At 43.2% G+C, this 20,013-nt stretch overlaps 1 protein-coding gene across 7 annotated transcripts in view; it reads right to left on the reverse strand.

Annotated features, from left to right (window-relative positions):
* LAMA3 (laminin subunit alpha 3) overlaps positions 1–20,013 on the reverse strand; it is a 259,339-nt gene that overhangs the window by 188,760 nt on the left and 50,566 nt on the right. For 5 of the 7 annotated variants that reach the window (XM_086372933.1, XM_086372941.1, XM_086372935.1 and 2 more), the window contains 4 exons: positions 7,511–7,628; positions 6,427–6,545; positions 4,733–4,903; positions 221–312 (listed from right to left, as the gene is read on the reverse strand). In XM_086372933.1, the coding sequence (XP_086229059.1) occupies positions 221–312; positions 4,733–4,903; positions 6,427–6,545; positions 7,511–7,628 (500 nt within the window). Of the gene's footprint in view, positions 1–220; positions 313–541; positions 988–4,732; positions 4,904–6,426; positions 6,546–7,510; positions 7,629–20,013 lie in introns of those variants that run through there. The other 2 variants (XM_086372936.1, XM_086372938.1) reach the window with 2 other exon arrangements.

A 20,013-nucleotide genomic window follows, 5' to 3' on the forward strand; every position in this document is an offset into this window, starting at 1 on the left:
ATTGTACTCAATTGTCTGTGGCTGCCTGGGGCACCGTCTGGAGCGGGGGTGGGAAAGGGGGTGTTGGGATGGAGGAGAGGAGACACACACATCATCTTCGTGTTGAGGTTGAAACATTCCTATTGAGGGAAGGAACTTAGAAGTATGTAATAGGATGCCAACACCACTGAAACAATTAGACATTCATAGAAAGCTAAAAAAATCTATACAAGGTACTCACAGTTTTTCCGGATTGTTTGCATTGCACACTTCAGCATGGCCGTTGCAAACACACCGCCCACCGATGCTGATATCCTTTATGCTGTAATAATACTATAGAGCAGAAAACACAACATGTCAGTTTTACTAAGCCCTGACATAGACTTTACTAATCTTTAACGCACACCTGTACTGACCCTCTTCCCTTCCATCCTGTCTCCTAAGCCTCCCTCAGCACAAAAGGGAGCCACATTTGGATGTAACTTTTCTTACAAAAAAATACATTCCCCAATCAAATGTAATAGCACCCTGCTGAATCTGTCCATTTAAAAAAATAAAATACCCCGGTGGTCCAGTGCTTAAGACTCCGTGCAGCCAATCAGGGGACGTGGGTTCAATCCCTGGTCTCGGAACTAAGATCTCACATGCCGTGTGGTCAAAAGACAAATAAAAATAGATAAATAAAATGGTACAGCTGTCATGACTAATGAACTATACTTGTTACATTATAAAAAGTAATTGGGACTTCCCTGGCAGTCCAGTGGTTCAGACTCCGCCTTCCAATGGTTCAATCCCAGGTTGGGGAACTAAGATCCCACGTGCCACATGGTCAAAAGACAAAAAAATTAAATGAAAAAAATGGTATAGTTGTCGTGACTAATGATCAAAACTTGTTACGTTATTAAAAAAATAACTGGGACTTCCCTGGTGGTCCAGTGGTTAAGTCGTCACCTTCCAATGCAGGGGGCACAGGTTTGATCCCTGACTGGGGAGCTAAGATTCCACATGCTTCACCACCGAAAAGCCAAAACATAAAACAGAAACAATACTGTAACAAATTTAGTAAAGACTTTAAAAATAGTCCACATTAAAAAAAAAAAAAAACCTTTAAAAATAAAACTAAACTTTAAAAAGTTTTTAATTAAATGCTTTAAATGCATGAAGAGAAATTACCTTGGAAAAGAAGCACACCCTATAGCCTTTGGGAAAGGGATTGCCTGCTTCCTAGCTTCTCTCTCTTTTCTTAATATAAAGCTGAGTCCCATATAGTGCACAATATACTTGCACATTATCTATTTACCAAAAACATAATTTTGTATCAAACATCTGCCACCAACTGTATGCAGGTTCCAGGAAAGGAGAACAATATTCATCAAGATGGATTAGATACAGCGCTGAGACTGGCAAGGCCCACCAGCAGCTGTGGACGTCCGCTTGCCTACGGCAGGGTGAATAAAGCCACAGGTGGAGGTTCAAGCTCCAAAAGGCCAGATAGCTACAGACCCAGCTGAGGCTCATCCCCTAAACCAGTCCAGCCATGTGGGTGGCCATCTCATGGACAGGGCATATCTCCAGCATGGTGGGGGTCTCTCCACTTGTGACAATGGGTGGCACCAACTGCCAGCTCCCTTCCTTCCCTTGGCTGAAGATGCACAGGATTCAGTAAGGAATTCAGGGGTCGGGGGTATAAATAATCTTTCTCACTGAGGTGATGTCACCAGCGAGGATATCTGTTAGGAAGTCTTTGAACTCACAAGGACAAGAGGGGCTTTGTATCTGTTGGCTGTCACTGAGGTTAGTCATCCTAAACCTCCCCACTCACTCCAAGTTGGGGCTCTGTTACCACCTCCTCACTAAAAGCTGTGAGGTGTCTTAGCTTCCTGGCCATGTCTTACTTAATCTGAAGACATTAACAGCCCCTCTTGTCAATACAGATAAATGCAGCATTGGCGAGCTTTCTGAGACAAGTGCACACTCAGAAGCTTTCACCACAGAAGTTTCTCTCTGCACATGGGTTAGGGCAGCAGTGGCAAGAGGGAAGCCTGCCATCTGCCTTCACTCAGCTGCATACGTGATGCGTGTAACAGGACAGCTGGTGTTCTGGGCTCCTCGACTTAAAGAACAACCTAGACTGGGGGATGGGGTTATATACATGGTGCGCACCATAAGAAATTACTTGTAGGTTCATTTGTACCATTCTTCTAGGTTCCACATACATGTGTTAATATACAATATTTGTTTTTCTCTTTCTGACTTACTTCACCCTGTATGACAAAGTCTAGACCCACCCACGTCTCTACAAATGACCCAATTTTGTTCCTTTTAATGGCTGAGTAATATTCCATTGTATACATGTACCACATCTTCTTTATCCATTCATCTGCCCGTGGACTTTTGGAATAGAGACTCCAACGTGGACACAGTGTGGGAACGGGAGGGTGGGAAGAATTTGGAGAGTAGGACTGACATATATACACTGCTGCTGTTAAGTCGCATCAGTTGTGTCCGACTCTGTGCGACCCCATAGACGGCAGCCCACCAGGCTCCCCGGTCCCTGGGATTCTCCAGGCAAGAACACTGGAGTGGGTTGCCATTTCCTTCTCCAATGCATGAAAGTGAAAAGTGAAAGTGAAGTCGCTCAGTCATGTCTGACCCTCAGCAACCCCTCAGCCGCCCACCAGGCTCCTCTGTCCATGGGATTTTCCAGGCAAGAGTACTGGAGTGGGGTGCCATCGCCTTCTCCGGATATATACACTACCAGGTGTAAAACAGATAGGTAGTGGGAAGCTGCTGTATACTAGGGAACTCAACTTAGAGCCCTGTGATGACCTAGAGGGGTGGGATGGGGGGTGGGAGGGAGGTCCCAGAGGAAGGGGATATATGTATACATACAGCTGATTCACTTCATTGTACAGCAGAAACCAAGACAACACGGTAAACCAATTACACTCCAATTAAAAATTACTTAATAGAGAAGACTACATTCATCTAAGTGAAAAGAAATCTACATACATAGGAGTATCCTTACAACCCTCAAAAAGACAAAAAAAAAAAAAAAATGTGCTGAGGACATCTGTGGTGAGGCTCCAAATGTAGAGGAATGGAAACACTCTGGCTACAGTTGATCAGAAAGGCCTGGATTCCCTTGTAAATTCCACCCTCGGATCCAGTTGTAGTTCCCACATACAGCAGCTCAGAGACAGCTAAGGGGGCTGAAATTGTAGGAAACAGGCCACCCACACTCCAGAGGACTAGCCTTTTCGGAAAACTCAAAACGGTAGCGAAATTTGAGTTTTCTCTCTCCCTTCCTTTCCCAGCTCTCTGACTTACCTACATAAGAAGCCGGACTCTATAAAATAGAGCTGGCATCTTCCATTCACCCTCCCAAGTCCAGCATGCACCCCTCTCCATTCTGCCCTTTGCTCAGGGGCTGAACTTTACGGGATGATAAGGGTCTCTTTTCCTTCGGCCTCCTGCTAGATTTGACCACTGGGAGGCCCGGGGAGGGGATCAGAGGATGGGAGGAGAATGAACTAGGGGTATTGATTCTGCTGATACCCTCTGTGCCCAGGAGTCAGGGGACTCTCCTGACACTGAGAGTGAGGGATGGCCACCTAACACTGGCAGAAAGTACTGATGTTCACCAATGCCTGTACCCCTTGCTTTTCTCCACTGCATTACCCAGCCTCCTGCATGTCCAAGGGTCCCACAACCAGTTCCTGCCAATGGCAGTGAGCTGTGTGGTTAGGAGACTCACCCTCCCTATGCTCTCTCTCTTTTCCCTCATCAGCTGACCAGGTGCAGGGAATGCAAGGACCACCTGGGGTCTGACATCCTAGGATGGCTGTGGCTCTTCATAGAAACTGACCCCATATCAGACCGTGACATGAGCAAAAACTAAACCTTTATTGTATTCATTTCTGGCACTTGGGGACTATTTGTTGTAACAGCAGACTAATACCAGGATGGCTGTCATCTTTGCCTTTCATCTTCTTTGAATATGATGATTTGTCTTTAACAGCCAAACTTCTAAACTGCATCTCATATTTCAGACAAGAACAACTCCTACGCCTCTGACACTACTGGCTGTAAAGTTTACTTAAAAGCACAGATGTAGAGAACAAACACACGAACATCCAAGGGGGAAGGGGAGGTGGGATGAATCGGGAGATTGGGATTGACATATACATACTACTAGGTAACTATGAGCGGAGAAGGCAATGGCACCCCACTCCAGTACTCTTGCCTGGAAAATCCCATGGACAGAGGAGCCTGGTGGGCTGCAGTCCATGGGGTCGCTAAGAGTCCAGCACGACTGAGCGACTTCACTTTCACTTTTCACTTTCATGCATTGGAGAAGGCAATGGCAACCCACTCCAGTATTCTTGCCTGGAGAATCCCAGGGACGGGGGAGCCTGGTGGGCTGCCGTCGGTGGGGTCGCACAGAGTCGGACACGACTGAAGTGACTTAGCAGCAGCAGCAGCAGGTAACTATGAGAACTACTGTAGCACGCAGGGAACATGACTCAATGCTCTGTGATGACCTAAATAGGAAGGAAATCTAAAAAGCAGGGGATTATGTACATATAAAACTGATCCACTTGGCTGCACAGCAGAAACTAACACAACATTCTAAAGCAACTAAACTCCAATTTGAAAAAAAAAAAAAAACGGCTTACTTGAAAGAGTTGGAGGCAATGAATTCAACAAAGTACCAAAAGCTGCTGTCCTGGCGCTGAAGAGCACTACTCACCCGCCGGGTGACGGTTGGATCTCTCTGCGCTTTGGAGATGAGGTGTCCAAGAAGGGTGTTGGTTCGGAGAAAACGCAGGCGGATGTTTGTGGCCTTGGTGAATTCCCTCAGGGCGTGGGAGAAAGTAAAGTTTTTTGCACCTGGTCGACCATTTATCAGGGACACCACAACCTAAAAGGCCCACCACACACACACAGAGAAAAAAAGTCCTTTTAGCAAAGGCTTCCCAGGTGGCGCTAGTGGTAAAGAACCTGCCTGCCAATGCAGGAGATGTAAGAGATGCAGGTTCAATCCCTGGGTCGGGAAGATCCCCTGGAGGAGGGCATGGCAACCCTCTCTAGTATTCTTGCCTAGAGAATCCCAGGGACAGAGGAGCCTGGCGGGCTACAGTCCACCAAGAGTCAGACCTGACTAAAGTGATTTAGCACACACACAACTAAAGCTCCAAAACTCTTGGTTTCTTTGAGTCATTTGATGTTTCAAAGCCTGGGCTCTTGGGTTCTGTAAATCATTTCCTTTCACAAACCCTTTGCTGTATCCATGTTGTGGAGCTATAAACACTATGAGATGTTGGAAGTATAATGTTTAAATCTATGAAAATAAGGAAACAATTTTTGTCAAGCTGCATCAAAGAAAGGAAGCTAAAAACCTAAATGAGGTTGAAAAAAGGAAGTCTCTGGATATAAACAGTGAATGGGGACAAAGAAATCTATTCAAAACCCAGGTTTTGCTTTTATTTTTTTTTTATCTTTAAATTTATTTATGTATGACTGCACTGCTTCTTTGTTGCTGCCCATGGGCTTTCTCTAGTTGCGGTGAGCGGGGGCTGTTCTCTAGCTGTGGTGGGAGGGCTTCTCGACGCAGTGGCTTCTCTTGTTGCAATGCACATGCTCTGTAGTGTGGGCTCAGGAGTTGCAGCACACAGGCTTAGTTGGCCTGGGGCATGTGAAATCTTCCCAGACCAGAGATCACACCCATGTCCCCTGCATTGGCAAGTGAATTCTTTACCACTGGACCACCCAAGTTTTGTTTTAAAGCTTGAGGAGATGAAATCCAAGTCTCATTTATTAAGACATGAACCACTGACCCATCACTGGAAGATACTGTATACAGCTGCTCAAGAAAGATCTCCCTACCTAAGGAGAATGAGACTGACACCCTTTAAAGCCACTCACTTGAAACTCCATGGAATTCTCTGATGCCCACCACGCTATTTTCTCATCTTCCCTAACAATAGCCTGGCTGACTTCACAAGGAACACATGCAACCCTCCCCGACAAATGACACTGATCCTGCCAAAAAGGATCAGGGTTAGCTCTGCCACCACCCCATCATCCCCCTACTCCTATGGGAGACAAGGTGTTTGTGAAGCAGTGGGAGGGGTCTTCACCACAATCACCAGTGATCCACTTTTTAAATATTCCAACAGAAAAGAGAATCTAAGACCTATGGGCCTTGGAGTCAGAATCCGGACTTCCCAAGAAAAATCAAAGACCTCAAATAGAATTTCCAATGTCAATTATAGTTCAATTAAAAAAAAAAGAATTTCCAGCAACTCAGTCTGGGCATCTTCAACCTGGTTTCTTTCCATCTGTTAAATTTCCTTGAAAATGCAAGTTTCACAATTATAAAAAATGTGCATCTTCATGTTCATATTTAAGTCTTATCTCTCAAGGCCTCCCAAAGCTACTTACCTCACCATTTTCCAATGGCACAATCCGGGAATATTCCGTAGTACAAAGTACATCATCATCTCGGGTGATAGCCCTGTTTGCTTCCTGCCCAAACTGTTCCAAACAGTCTACTTTAGAATCTAGGAAGGAAACGTTAATATTGTACAATAAAATATTGTCCTCTTTTAAATTTCTTAAATCTTATGTTTCTTTAAGAAAATACACAAAAAGGGAAAGACCAGAGAAGCATTTAAGATATTTAGATGGAATCTTAGAATAAAATTCTTAATTCATGAAAGAAAAACCAAGCCATTTCAGGCCACTTAAATATTGGCCACTGAAAGCCCTGTTGTGACTTTCAACAGGAATAGTCTGAAGATTTCATTCTAAATCTTCACTCTTCCTTAGACAAGTTTACCCTCTAAGGAGCATTCCTGGAAAACCTAATGCCTTTATAGCAAGATTCCGGTCCACTTCAATTCATCACAGGGTTCAGACACTCAGACATTCTTCATTAGTGAAGATGACAAGGTCAAGGTAAGTAACGTGAAAAGGCAGGATCCATAAAGATGGAACTTACTTCATAGTTCTACATAAAAGGAAATGGAATGAAGCTCTGGCCCAGTTACAGATACACTGCATACATGCATGCTAAGTCGCTTCAGTAGTGCCCCAAGTCTTTGCAACCCCATGGACTGCAGCCCATCAGGCTCCTCTGTCCATGGGATTCTTCAGGCAAGAATACTGGAGTGGGTTACCATGCCCTCCTCCAGGGGATCTCCCTGACCCAGGGATCAAACCTGCATGTCTTATGTCTCCTGCATTGGCAGGCAAGTCCTCTACCACAAGCGCCACCTGGGAAGCCCCTGAATAGTAGCAAGAACCATTATCGTAAGAGGTATTTCAACCCCAGTTATACATGTGTATCCCTGGTACTCACGCACACATGCTTGAGAAACGGATGTTCAGAGGGTAAGCTAGAAAGTTAAAACAGACCAGCCCCTGATGCACCACACTGAAAGGGTAACTTTCTAGTTAAACCTACAGTCTTGATCTGCTGTAAATAATTTAAACCCCTCATAACATGGTGGGTAAGACTACTTACGAGCAAAATATTGCCAAGGTGAGTAGGTGCTTCCAAAGTCAACAGATCTTTCCAAGACCCAAAGATCAGGGCGAGGAGAATTTGCAAATTTGATTAAAACATAGGCCACCTGGAAAAGCTGATAGAGCAAAAGATAAACAGTTATTCAACTCACTTTGTCTATTCAAACCCTCCACCATCTCTATGGGATGGTGGTTCCCAAGCTGGCACATCTAGCTACACCCCTCCCAAGATCCAGGCCCTGTTTCTAACTGCTGACTGGACCTCTCCAGCTTAACATTTTCACACCCCAAGTCATCATTTTTCTTCCTCCACTGAATCTAGACATTAATCTTTGCCACATCTTAATCATTATACCCTTGAATTTCAACCAGCCTGCAAGGCATCTTCACGTCTGTACATTCAGAGATGTCTGATGTCCAACAACAGTCATCATGTGCTAAGCTCTTCCAAGACCTGGAGAAGACAGTACAGCCCTAAGCATCTCCCAGGAGTGACATGGCCCTGGTCCAGGTCTTGGAGAGCTCATGGCTGCAGGATGAGACCTGAGCAGCTGCATGTAGAGAGGAGCATCTCCGACTCCTGTGTCATCTCCACTCATCACCTCTCCTGATTTCTCTCCCCCTCATTGATTTTCTTGCTCATCCTCATCACTCTTTGCTCGCGGCCAGGACAGTGCCAATGTATGAAAGAGATGAAGTGCAGCACAGGTCCAGATTCTTTAGCCTCCCATCCTGGAACCCCAGCATGCCTCGGTGATGGACCCCAGGAGTCCTTGCAGGCTACTCCTGCCCCTGGCCTCAAAACTCATCTGGCTTGCCTGTGAACCCTGAGAATCTATGTGTTTATCAAAGAGCCTAGGATGACAAGGAACACAGGTGTTAAACAAATATGCTAACATGTTAATGAGTGAGGATTATCCCCACCCCCCATACTCCCCAACCCCAGGGGACAGATTCAACAGTGACTTTGAGAACAGAACTCTGCCAGCCCTATTTGATAAAGTAAATTTATTTAGCAGGCCAATGGACCTTCCAGAATCAGGCAAATTGATGAGGACATAAATGCAAAAAGGCTTGAAGTGCAAGAGAACAGGAAGGATTTGGGCTTAGATTAAAAAAAAAAAAAAAGCCTAATAATCTCCATATATTAGTCCTTTGATGCATATGAATTTATTATTTTGGTATAGCTGCATCTTAATAGAGGCATGACCATGGACAAGATTATCACCATTTAGCCTTGCTCTTCTCGTCTCCTAAACAATTCCAATTTTCTCACGGGTTCCTGCTGGGAGTGAATAGCACTCAGCACTGTGGCTTTCTGGAGTGGGCTTCCACAACTATCAGTAGAATGGACCATGAAACTGGACCACTAGTTTTCAAGTCCTAACTTCACCACTGATTAATTTTGGGACCTTGAGCAGAGGAAAAAAAAAAAAAAAAGAGGACTCTGCCACCTTATAAACTGGCCCAGTAGAGCCATTTCGATAATGAGTTCAACTAGTTAGAGAGGGAGGCAGTACTCAGACCCTGTGGGACCCTTTGACTCCTTAGGGGGTGGGAAAAAACCAAGGGATTTCATTTTTATATTGTTCACATATAATAGTATGGTAGGTGTCATTTTTTTTTTAAGTCTCAGAACTAGTAGCTAATTGTAAATGTTCTAAACTCAATGTCAAAGCCAAAATTTCTAGGATGATGATTCTCAAATTTTAGTCTCAGAACACCTTAACATTTTTAAAATTATTGAGGACTTCAAAAGGCTTTTGTTTAAGTGGGCTATGACTGTTAATTAATAAGGACCATATTAAAAATTAAAGCTGATAAAAATTCAAAATATTTTTATTATGCATTTAAAATAATAAACCATTGCATGTTAACATAAACACCATATATTATGAAAAATACCATATATTTTTAAAAGCATAAAAAAATATAGTGAAAACAGTGGCTTTTCATCCTTAAGATGAATTTACATCTTAAGGATGTAATGTAATTTACATCCTTAAGATCTTTTTGAATGTCTGCCTTCATAGAAGACAGCTGGATTCTCATACTTGTAATATGTTTTGGTTGAAGTACTGGAAGAAAATTTGGCCTCACATAAATCCATAATAGGAAAAAGGACCTCCTAGCTTGGGGACCTTCCTGAAAGGTCTCAAGAACCACACTTTGACTCCTGTGTCATCTCCACTCTTGGTCACAGACTATCCTTCACTCTAAGATGTCCGATTTCTTCCTTCTCTGTGGAAGGAAGAACTGTCACACCAATTACAGAAATCCTAAGTTCAGTTGGTTTAGCCCCAAACACTTGTTCTTTGATCTTGGAAAATCTGCTTCATGGGTTCAGATTAACATTTTCAGATTGTCTACCCATCCTTGGAAAAAATGATCCAGTCGCATGGAGAAAAACTAATTCAGAATGGTAAGGTACTCTAAAAACCATAAAGCAATCCCTAAAGATAGGAGAAATAAATCCCAGAAGACATGCACCATTATTACATATTGAAGGAATTCATAGGAAATCTGAGAACTCCCAGTTTGAAGAATCAGAACAGATATATTTCCCTTAAAAACGACACATCTTGGGACTCCCCTGGTGGTCCAGTGGTTAGGACTCTGTGCTGCCAATGCAGCGGGTGGGGGTTTGATCCCTGGTCTGAGAACTAAGATCCCACATGCCATGCAGCACAACCCAACCAAAAAAGTGGCACATCTCTTAGATCACATCAAGAGAAGACTGCTTTTAGATATGTGAGAAAGAGAGAATACAAATGCAACATTTCAGGATAGAACAATAATTTAAACATTCTTAATCTCTTCCATGAAAATACTATAATCATAGCATGCCCCCAAGACCCTATTTATTCAATAGTGTATGATTTAATGGTTTCTGGTGACTGCAGCCATGAAATTAGAAGGCGCTTACTCCTTGGAAGGAAAGTTATGATCAACCTAGATAGCATATTCAAAAGCAGAGACATTACTTTGCCAACAAAGGTTCGTCTAGTAAGGCTATGGTTTTTCCTGTGGTCATGTATGGATGTGAGAGTTGGACTGTGAAGAAGGCTGAGCGCCGAAGAATTGATGCTTTTGAACTGTGGTGTTGGAGAAGACTCTTGAGAGTCCCTTGGACTGCAAGGAGATCCAACCAGTCCATTCTGAAGATCAGCCCTGGGATTTCTTTGGAAGGAATGATGCTAAAGCTGAAACTCCAGTTCTTTGGCCACCTCATGCGAAGAGTTGACTCACTGGAAAAAACTCTGATGCTGGGAGGGATTTGGGGCAGGAGGAGAAGGGGACAACAGAGGATGAGATGGCTGGATGACATCACTGACTCGATGGACGTGAGTCTGAGTGAACTCCGGGAGTTGGTGATGGACAGGGAGGCCTGGCGTGCTGCGATTCATGGGGTCGCAAAGAGTCGGACACAACTGAGCGACTGATCTGATCTGATCTGATCTGATATTCTAGGTACCATATATGTTAACCATCTCACAAATACTCTCACAATAAAAGTGAAATTTCATGAATTGCATTTTACGTGAGGAAAGTGTGACTCTGAGAGGTGAAGCAACATGCCCACATTTCAGTGTAAAAATCTAGCACTTTTGTACACCCTACTCACTGATAATTAGCAATGCCACCAAACCTGATCAATCCTTATATTTGATCTGTTTCATCTTGAGGGAAATAACTGTCAAAGAAGCTCTAAACATCATTATTTCCAAATAGGCTAAGATTCCATTACAGGGAGCCAGGAGGTAGGGAGCTATGTGATAATACATCTTGATGGATATTTGAGTACATTGGTTTTCCAAAGCTGCACTTTCTGCTACCACAAATTCTCATCAATGAAATAGTGTTGGTGGTTCAGAGGGAACCTCTCTGTTTTGCTTCATCCTACTCTGAGATAATGCGTGATTCCTTGAAAGCAGCATAGCATTTAAAAATCTGACACTGAGGGAATTCCCTAGCTGTCCAGTGGTTAAGACTCTGATCTGCCAATGCAGGGAGCATGGGTTTTATCCCTATTGGAGAAACTAAGAACTATAAGGGCTTCCCTCATAGCTCAGTTGGTAAAGAATCTGCCTGCAATACAGGAAGACCAGGGTTCAATTCCTGGGTCGGAAAGATCCTCTGGAGAAAGAAATGGCAACCCACTCCAGTATTCTTGCCTGGAGAATCCATGGACAGAGGAGCTTAGCAGGCTATAGTCCACTGGATTGCAAGAGTCGGACATGACTTAGCAACTAAACCACCATCACCAAGGTACTAAGATTCCACATGCTGAGTGGTGCGGCCATAAGATTTTAAAAAATAAAAATTAAAAAATCCCACATTAGCAAGGGAAGACACACCACAGTATTCCCTGAGCCTTCCACGCAGATCTAGTTTAATAAGTCCTGGGATTCCATCACGTACCAACAGGACTTTCCACTGCAAATGTTTCCCTCCCATTTTTGTCTTAGCCACTTAATTCTGAGACGCCTCAGCACCTGTTTCTGTGCCCAGACACTGGGAGGCCACATTTCATTCTTCCTGAGTCCATTCGCAAGGACAGACTCTGCTTCTCTCTCCCCACCACTGCGGTTCAACTCGCAGTGCTTCCTGCCAAGCTCTCCCGCGTGGCCGCCAACCTCCCCTCAATGTACAGATTCAAGATGGCACTGAGAGGCAGCCTCCAGAGTGGGTTCACAGTGGGTTCACGTATGTTAAGCCAACAGGTAAGGACTTATTCTCTTCCACTTGATAGTTTTAAACACTGTGCCTTCTAAATGGCACCTTCTGTTAACCCAAATTATCAGTTACTTATGATTGCTCTTTGATCACTCAAAACACTTCAAAGCAGCATGAGCGACACTTGAGACTCACGGATGTAAAGGAGGGCCCTTGGTGAAACGAGAAAGCGCCAGGCTATGGAGTCACTCGAAGCAGAAAAGAGAAGGCCGCTTTGTGCATTTTTGAAGAAATAACATTTGGGAGATAAAGTAAGGAGGGAAAAGTAACCGACAAGGACTGAGTTGTCATTCTTTCTCCATGTGTTTATGAGAAAAGCTAAGATGGCTTAAAGGTTGCTGATGAGCATTAGGTGGAGGTACAAAGTAGTCTTTTAAATAAAGTTTAAAAAAATATATTTATTTGGCTGCACAGCATCTTAGTTATGGCATGTGAACTCTTAGTTGCAGCATGTGGCATCTAGTTCCCCAACCAAGGATCAAACCTGGGCCCCCTGCAGTCGGAGTGTAAAGTCTTAGCCATAGGACCACCAAGGAAACCCCTAAATAATGTTTTAATGAAGCAGATAATAATCATAAGAAGGCATGCATGCTCAGTCCAATTCTTTACAATTCCATGGATTGCAACTTACCAAACTCCTCTGTCCATGAGATTCTCCAGGCAAGAATACTGGAGTGAGTTGCCATTTTCTCCTCCAGGGGATCTTCCCCCAACCCAGGGATCAAACCTGAGTCTCTGGCAGTGACAGGCAGATTCTTTACCACTGAGCCACCTGGAAAGCTACGGCCCAAGGCACTTTGACTTAAAAGCCTTCAGGGAGAGCAGGTGGGATGAGCCAGCCCTGTCTGATCCTCATGCTCATCACCCTGAAGCCTCTGAGATTCCAGCTCCTACAGCCCAGCACCTATTCATTCCTCCCCAGATGCCGGCAGTAGGTGTTCAATGAATGCCACGAATGAAGGGTGGAGATTTAAAGTTGTGCAGTCACCACCTAGTTTGGGGGGTAGGGGGTGGGCGCTCGTTGGCAACACAGGGACAGAGGTGAGCCCCAAAGTGTTCTCAGCAGTGGCCTGCTAATGGCAGAGAAGAATCAATTTCCAGCAGCAAATCTCTGATCCACCAGTCCTGTGACTCTTAAGTCCATCACTGAAGCACTTTGCAATTTTATTTCCTTGTCCATAAAATCGTAATATAAAACAATCATGCTGCTGCTAAGTCACTTCAATCGTGTCTGACTCTGTGCGACCCTATAGACAGCAGCCCACCAGGCACCCCTGTCCCTGAGATTCTCCAGGCAAGAACACTGGAGTGGGTTGCCATTTCCTTCTCCAATGCATGAAAGTGAAAAGTGAAAGGGAAGTCGCTCAGTCGTGTCCGACTCTTAGCGATCCCATGGACTGCAGCCTACCAGGCTCCTCCGTCCGTGGGATTTTCCAGGCAAGAGTACTGGAGTGGGGTGCCATTGCCTTCTCCAATAAAACAATCATAAAAGATATTTAATACATAGGTGAGGGACAAGAATATCCACTTCATACAAATTTTACATTCTCCATTTTAAAAACCACCATTAAGCTCTGTGTCATATATCTGTTTTCATATGACATTCCCACTAGACTGACATCTCCGTGTCTTAATCACTCCTGTTGCCTCAGAGTAGGTGCTTAATATATGTCTTTGAATCGAAATGAAATTTATTAAATGGGACATGTGAAATTGTAAAATATTATGCAAATGTATTAAAAGTCACATCCAAAATTAACTTCTGACTCAACGAAACAGGAACCTTCCTTCAAAAAAGTCTAAGATATAATGTGAAATAAATCTGGTATCACAGTTTTATAATTTGATAAACATTGCTCCACAATGCAGCATTTCCTGATTGGCTTCTTCCAACTTTCTGTTTTGCATAATTCTCAAACCTACAGGAAAGCTCAAAGAACAGTACAATGAATATCCCTACCAAATGTTAATATTTGCCACATTTGTATTTTCTCTCTTTCTGTGTCTGCACACACACATATACCTTTTTCTAACCTTTGAAAGCAAATTTCAGATATCATTATGATTCAACACTAAATATTTCAGCATGTATCTTCCAAGAACACAGACAGTTCTACATAAACAACATTTTGATTCCCATCAAATTTTTATCATTTAAACAAAAATCATATATCATCTTGAATTGGATATTTGAGTTTCCCTGATTCTCCTAAAAATGCCCATTGTATTTTTCCAATCCAGGATGCAGTCAAGGATTATGTATAGCATTTACTTGTCAAGTCTCTTGTCTCCTTTAATCTAGAGCAGTTCTCCCGTGATTTTTCTTTTATGGTACTGACATCTTTCTATCACAGAAATGTTCCCTTATCTGAATGTGTCTGATTATTTCCTCATGATCTGATTCAGGGTAAACATTTTGGCAGGATTACTACCCATGGGACATCCTTTTCTCATGGCATCATGCCAGGGGGCACAGGATGCCAGGCTGTCCTCTTAACACTGATGCTGTTTGACCACTTGTTTAAGATGTCCACCAGATTTCCTAATTATAAAGTTACCTTTTCCTGTGTCATTAATAAGTTACCTATAGAGAGACATTTTAACACATTTATTTTAATTAACTGAATTACAAATGTTCCTACTATCTATGTAAAAATACAAGTAAGAGTCATGAAAAAATAAGCCCCAAAATCCAGAACCAAACAATTACGTTTCCTTTGAGGCTCACGTCCAGTTGAAAAATTTATCGAATGAGCTACTGTTATAGATGGATAGGGAGGCCCGGCGTGCTGCAGTCCATGGGGTTGCAAAGAGTCAGACACGAATGAGCAACTGAACTGAACTGAACTGAATGTTATAGAAACTTTTTAATTGGGACGGAAAAATGCAGGTCAAGTGGAATTAAACTCCGTTTTAGTAATCTTGTTGGAAAACTTCTTACAAAATGAAATACAATCCCCATTAAACAATCAAGTCCAGTGACAAAAATACGGCTCTGCTGGCCTGAAACAGATCCTTTTAATCCTGGTCCAAACAGCATGTCTGCCAATGGCTTGGCGAGGACATTTCTTTCTTGTGGGTTTATCACCACCCTGCCCTATAAAGTGCAGACCTTGGCACCATCGGAAAGAGGGTGCTTGGGAGGAAAGTCACTGTGTCCCTCAGCTCCTCTCACTGTTTCCCAAAAGCACCTGCTCCCCTTTGAGGGAAGGTAGAGCATTTTAGAAACTTAAAGCAAGGGACCTAAGAGGTCCCAGATCAGTCTCTCACCCCGGGAAAGAACCTTCACCCTAGAATCTCCTTTTAAGAGAAAACACATTGCATTGCTAACAAGTTCTGGCCACTGCATGTTTCCTCGCTGTCTTGAAATTTTTTTCTCATCATTCCTCCTCCTATTCTTTGAAGCAGCACAAATTTCTACCATGTATCCCACATGACCGCCTGCCCAGAATTTAAATACCAACAACACATCTTCCTAGGTTCCTTTTAAGGAATTAAGATTCAAGTCACCAGGAGGCAAGGATTAGGGTAGGAAGTGGGAAGGGAAAGAGAATTAAAATATCTCACTTCCTCATTAAGAATAACTACAATAATCCCATGCAATAAAGCCCTGAGCCAAAATACAGTCTAAAGATTTGGATCACTCCAATAACTTGAAAAATGACAAGACTGCTATTTTTCAGTGGAAGATTTCAAGGAAAAAAAAATCAAAAGGCAGGGAGAAGGTGAAACATTTGCATCTATATGTCATGATTGATGAATTCTTAACTCTGGAGGAAAAAAGTGATTGAAGACATATAGCATGGTTTTCAGTCCTTACAGATGTTAACTATTCAATATTATTTCCTAAGTAGACTCAAAGGGTAGAGTTTGAAATTAACATATGTTACTCAAGAGCATTTTGTCACAACTAGAAATTTACAGATAGATTTGGTGGTGATTTTAAATAAGCTGAGGATTGTATAGTCCACGGGGTCACAAAGAGTCAGACAGGACTGGGCGACTTTCAATTTCACTTTTTTTACTTTCCATGGTAGTTCAACTGGTAAAGAATCTGCCTGCAATGCAGGAGACCCTGGTTCGATTCTTGGGTCGGGAAAATCCTGTGGAATAGGGATAGGCTACCCACTCCAGTATTCTTGGGCTTCCCTGGTGGCTCAGCTGGTAAAGAATCTGCCTGCAATGTGGGAGACCTAGGTTTGATCCCTGGGCTGGGAAGATCCCCTGAAGAAAGGAACAGCTACCCACTCCAATAGTCTGGCCTGGAGAATTCCATAGCTCATGGGGTCACAAAGAGTCAGACATGACTGAACAACTTTCACTTTCACACTTTCACTTTAAATAAGCTGAAGCCCTTTGGAATCCAAGAACTGAGCTCACCTTCACAATGAAGTCCAATATTTTATCCAACTCTATTGCTACACTGAACTCTCGGGGAATTTTTTTGTCCAGGACTTGATTCTCCCTGTAAAACTTACTTTCCCTCATTCACACTTTTTTTTTTTTTTGCTAATTTATAATAAAATTGAGGATGACATTTAGTTCAATCCCTGAACCAGTAAATAGCACTGGAATTTGTTTGAGAAACTATACAGGACAAGGGAAATGATAATCATGTTCCTCCAAGGCAAAGAGATTGAAATAACTCAACTTCAATAATCAGCAACCACGGTATCTAATTTCTCCTCGAATCTACATTTTTAAACTCCACAACTCCTAAAAAAATACTGATTTCTACATATGACTTATACCATGATGAAGTTCAACAAAGTATTTCTCAATGATTATGATTTACTGTAAATCAGATTCTAAACGATGTTATTTATCATCATTTTTCATAAACAAGTCCACACCCTCCATCATGTTCCAGTCCTCCCCTTTGCCAATATTTTTCTCACTAGAATATTCTTGGGACTTTCCAAGACTACTCAGCATACTGACTCAGCATATTCCTTTTTTATTAGTCTGCATTTTTATGGGGGGAATGAGCTTTAGGCTGAAGTGGCTAAAGCTTCATGAGCTTTAGGCTCATGGAGCCTAAATGAGCTTTAGGCTCATTTCAAGTCAGTAGCTAAGACTTCATACTTCAGTGCAAAGGGCCCAGGTTCGATCGCTGGTCAGGGAACGAGATCCCACATGCTGCAATGAAGATCAAAAGTCTTGCGTGCCAGGGACCCGGTGCAGCCAAATAAAGTAATAAATATTTTTAATATTATTTTTTAAAAATGAGTATTCTCATTTCTAGCCTGCATTCAGAATGCTCCTTTCCTAAATTTAGTTGTCACATTTCTTCCCTTCTCCTTCTGCTACATCTTTCTTAAGATACTAAATCAGAGTGTTGCTGCTGCTGCTGCTGCTGCTAAGTCGCTTCAGTCGTGTCCGACTCTGTGCGACCCCATAGACGGCAGCCCACCAGGCTCCCCCATCCCTGGGATTCTCCAGGCAAGAATATTGGAGTGGGTTGCCATTTCCTTCTCCAATGCATGAAAGTGAAAAGTGAAAGTGAAGTCGCTCAGCCGTGTCCAACTCTCAGCAATCCCATGGACTGCAGCCTACCAGGTTCCTCCATCCATGGGATTTTCCAGGCAAGAGTACTGGAGTGGGGTGCCATTGCCTTCTCCCATCAGAGTGTTACCTAAGGCTAAAACCATCCTTTTGGCTGGGTTTCCAATGCTCTTACTAATGGTAGGGCACTTTGGAGACTTTTTGGACAGCAGCTGTGCTTTTCTGTAAGGAATAATGCTGGTCACTGAAATTGACTCAGCATATTCATTTTTGTTAGTGAGTTTTTTTTTTTTGGAATGAGCTTTAGGCTCAAGTGTCACTTCAAATCAGTGGGGCTATAGATTAAATATTCATCTTAGAACCTATTCTTTGGCCTAAAGCTGTCTTTACTTTCTGAACATGAAATCCACTAGAATGGCAGTTCTCAACGTGGATGGTATTGCATCTGGGGTCTTTTATCGGTCGTCATTGTGTGCTCATGCTCAGTCACGTGGTCGTGTCTGACTCTTCGCCACCCCATGGACTAGCCCACCAGGCACGTTTGTCCATGGGATTTTCCAGGCAAGAATACTGGAGTGGGTTGCCATTTCCTCCTCCAGGGATCTTCCTGACCCAGAAATGGAACCCGCATCTCCTGCATCTCTGGCACTGGAAGGCGGATTCTTTACAACTGAGCTGTCAGGTATTCACAATAACAAACCCCAGTAAGGAGAAAGACTATGCATATGAAGAGACATCAACCTCCACCCTGAGAAAGATCATGGCCAGGTCTGGGTAAGGAGTCTGGACAAAGGGACCTGACGGAGGTTTTGTCTTTTGCTTGTTGGACTTCTGAGGATCCAAATGCCCTTCCCACCGTATGAATCCTTCCCACCTTACGAATCCTGCTGGGAACAGAATGCACTGCTCCCTTTAGAAGCTGAAAAATGCCAGTTTTCCAGCTCCCTTGACAGGTAAGTCAGCACGGATGCCTGATCCAATGTCTCCTTCCAAGATTTTGCATCTAGAGCAAATGATACCAAAAAGCAGGGACACTGAAGAATTGTTTCTAGAAGCTACGAATATGGCAGCCTCATCTGGTTGGCTGGGGAAGTGAGGATGCCAGCAGGAATGTACCGAGTCCAGAGTCCAGGCTCCAGGCTGACCATGGCCATCACCAGCCGCAGCCTCCAGCGCTCTGTGGTACTGACTATGCAGCCTCCTTGGTTTCTGCCCATTTCCTGAACCTGATTCTCTGAGATCCTCAGACCCCCTTCCCACTACCCCACATCCTCTCCCTCCACCCTCAAAGGTGACTCTTTCACTGGTAAAATTAAGACTATCAAAAAGGAATCCCTTGCCTTCCCATCCCAAATCCATGAGCACACTTACATCTGCACAGCCCCCTCTTTCCTTCTGGACCTATAGAGCAGGAGCCTTCCCACTCCTCTGCAAAAAGGCAATCCCTCCCTCTGCTCGGATCTCATTCCCCTCCTGCCTTCTGTTGGCTCCTTCCCATCAGCTTTTATCTTATGTATTTATTTTTTAATTAAACTATAGTTCACTTACAATATTATATTAGTTTCACGAGTATAACATACTGATTCAACATTTTTATAGATTATATTCCATAGAAACTTATTATAAAACATTGACTCTATTCCCTGTTACATGTCACATCTTTGATTCTTATTTATTTAATACCCAGTAATCTGTACCTCTTAATCCTTTTTCCCTATCTTGCCTCTCTCCCATCCCTCTTCTTACATGTAACCACTAGTTTACTCTCTGTGAATCTGTTTCTATTATATTTGTTCATTTGTTTTATTTATTAGTCTCCAATGACTAATGAAAACATAGAGAGGCTTCCCTTGTGGCTCAGTGTAAAGAATCCACCTGCCAACACAGGAGACATGGGTTTGATCCCTGATCTGGGAAGATCCCACATGCCAATGAGCAACTAAGCTTGTGGTCTAGATCCTGGGAGCTGCAACTATTGAAGCCCCCACACCCTAGAGCCCGAGCTCTGCAACAAGAGAAGTCACCGCAATGAGAAGCCCAAGTGCCACAACCAGAGAGTAGCCCCTGCAGCAATGAAGACCCAGCACAGCCAAAAGTATATATACAAATTTAAAAAAAGGAAACATAGTATTTGTCTTTCTCGGTCTGATTTATTTCACTAAGCATAACACCTACCAAGCCATCAGTTTTCAAATGACTCTTCCTCTGAAAGTCAAGAAAATTTCTCTCCTTCCATCCAAAGCCTCCACCTACCTCCTT

Source organism: Bos grunniens, chromosome 24 (genome assembly GCF_055505025.1).
Source record: "Bos grunniens cultivar Pamir isolate PY7600 chromosome 24, Bosgru_T2T1.0, whole genome shotgun sequence".
NCBI classification, from domain to species: domain Eukaryota; kingdom Metazoa; phylum Chordata; class Mammalia; order Artiodactyla; family Bovidae; genus Bos; species Bos grunniens.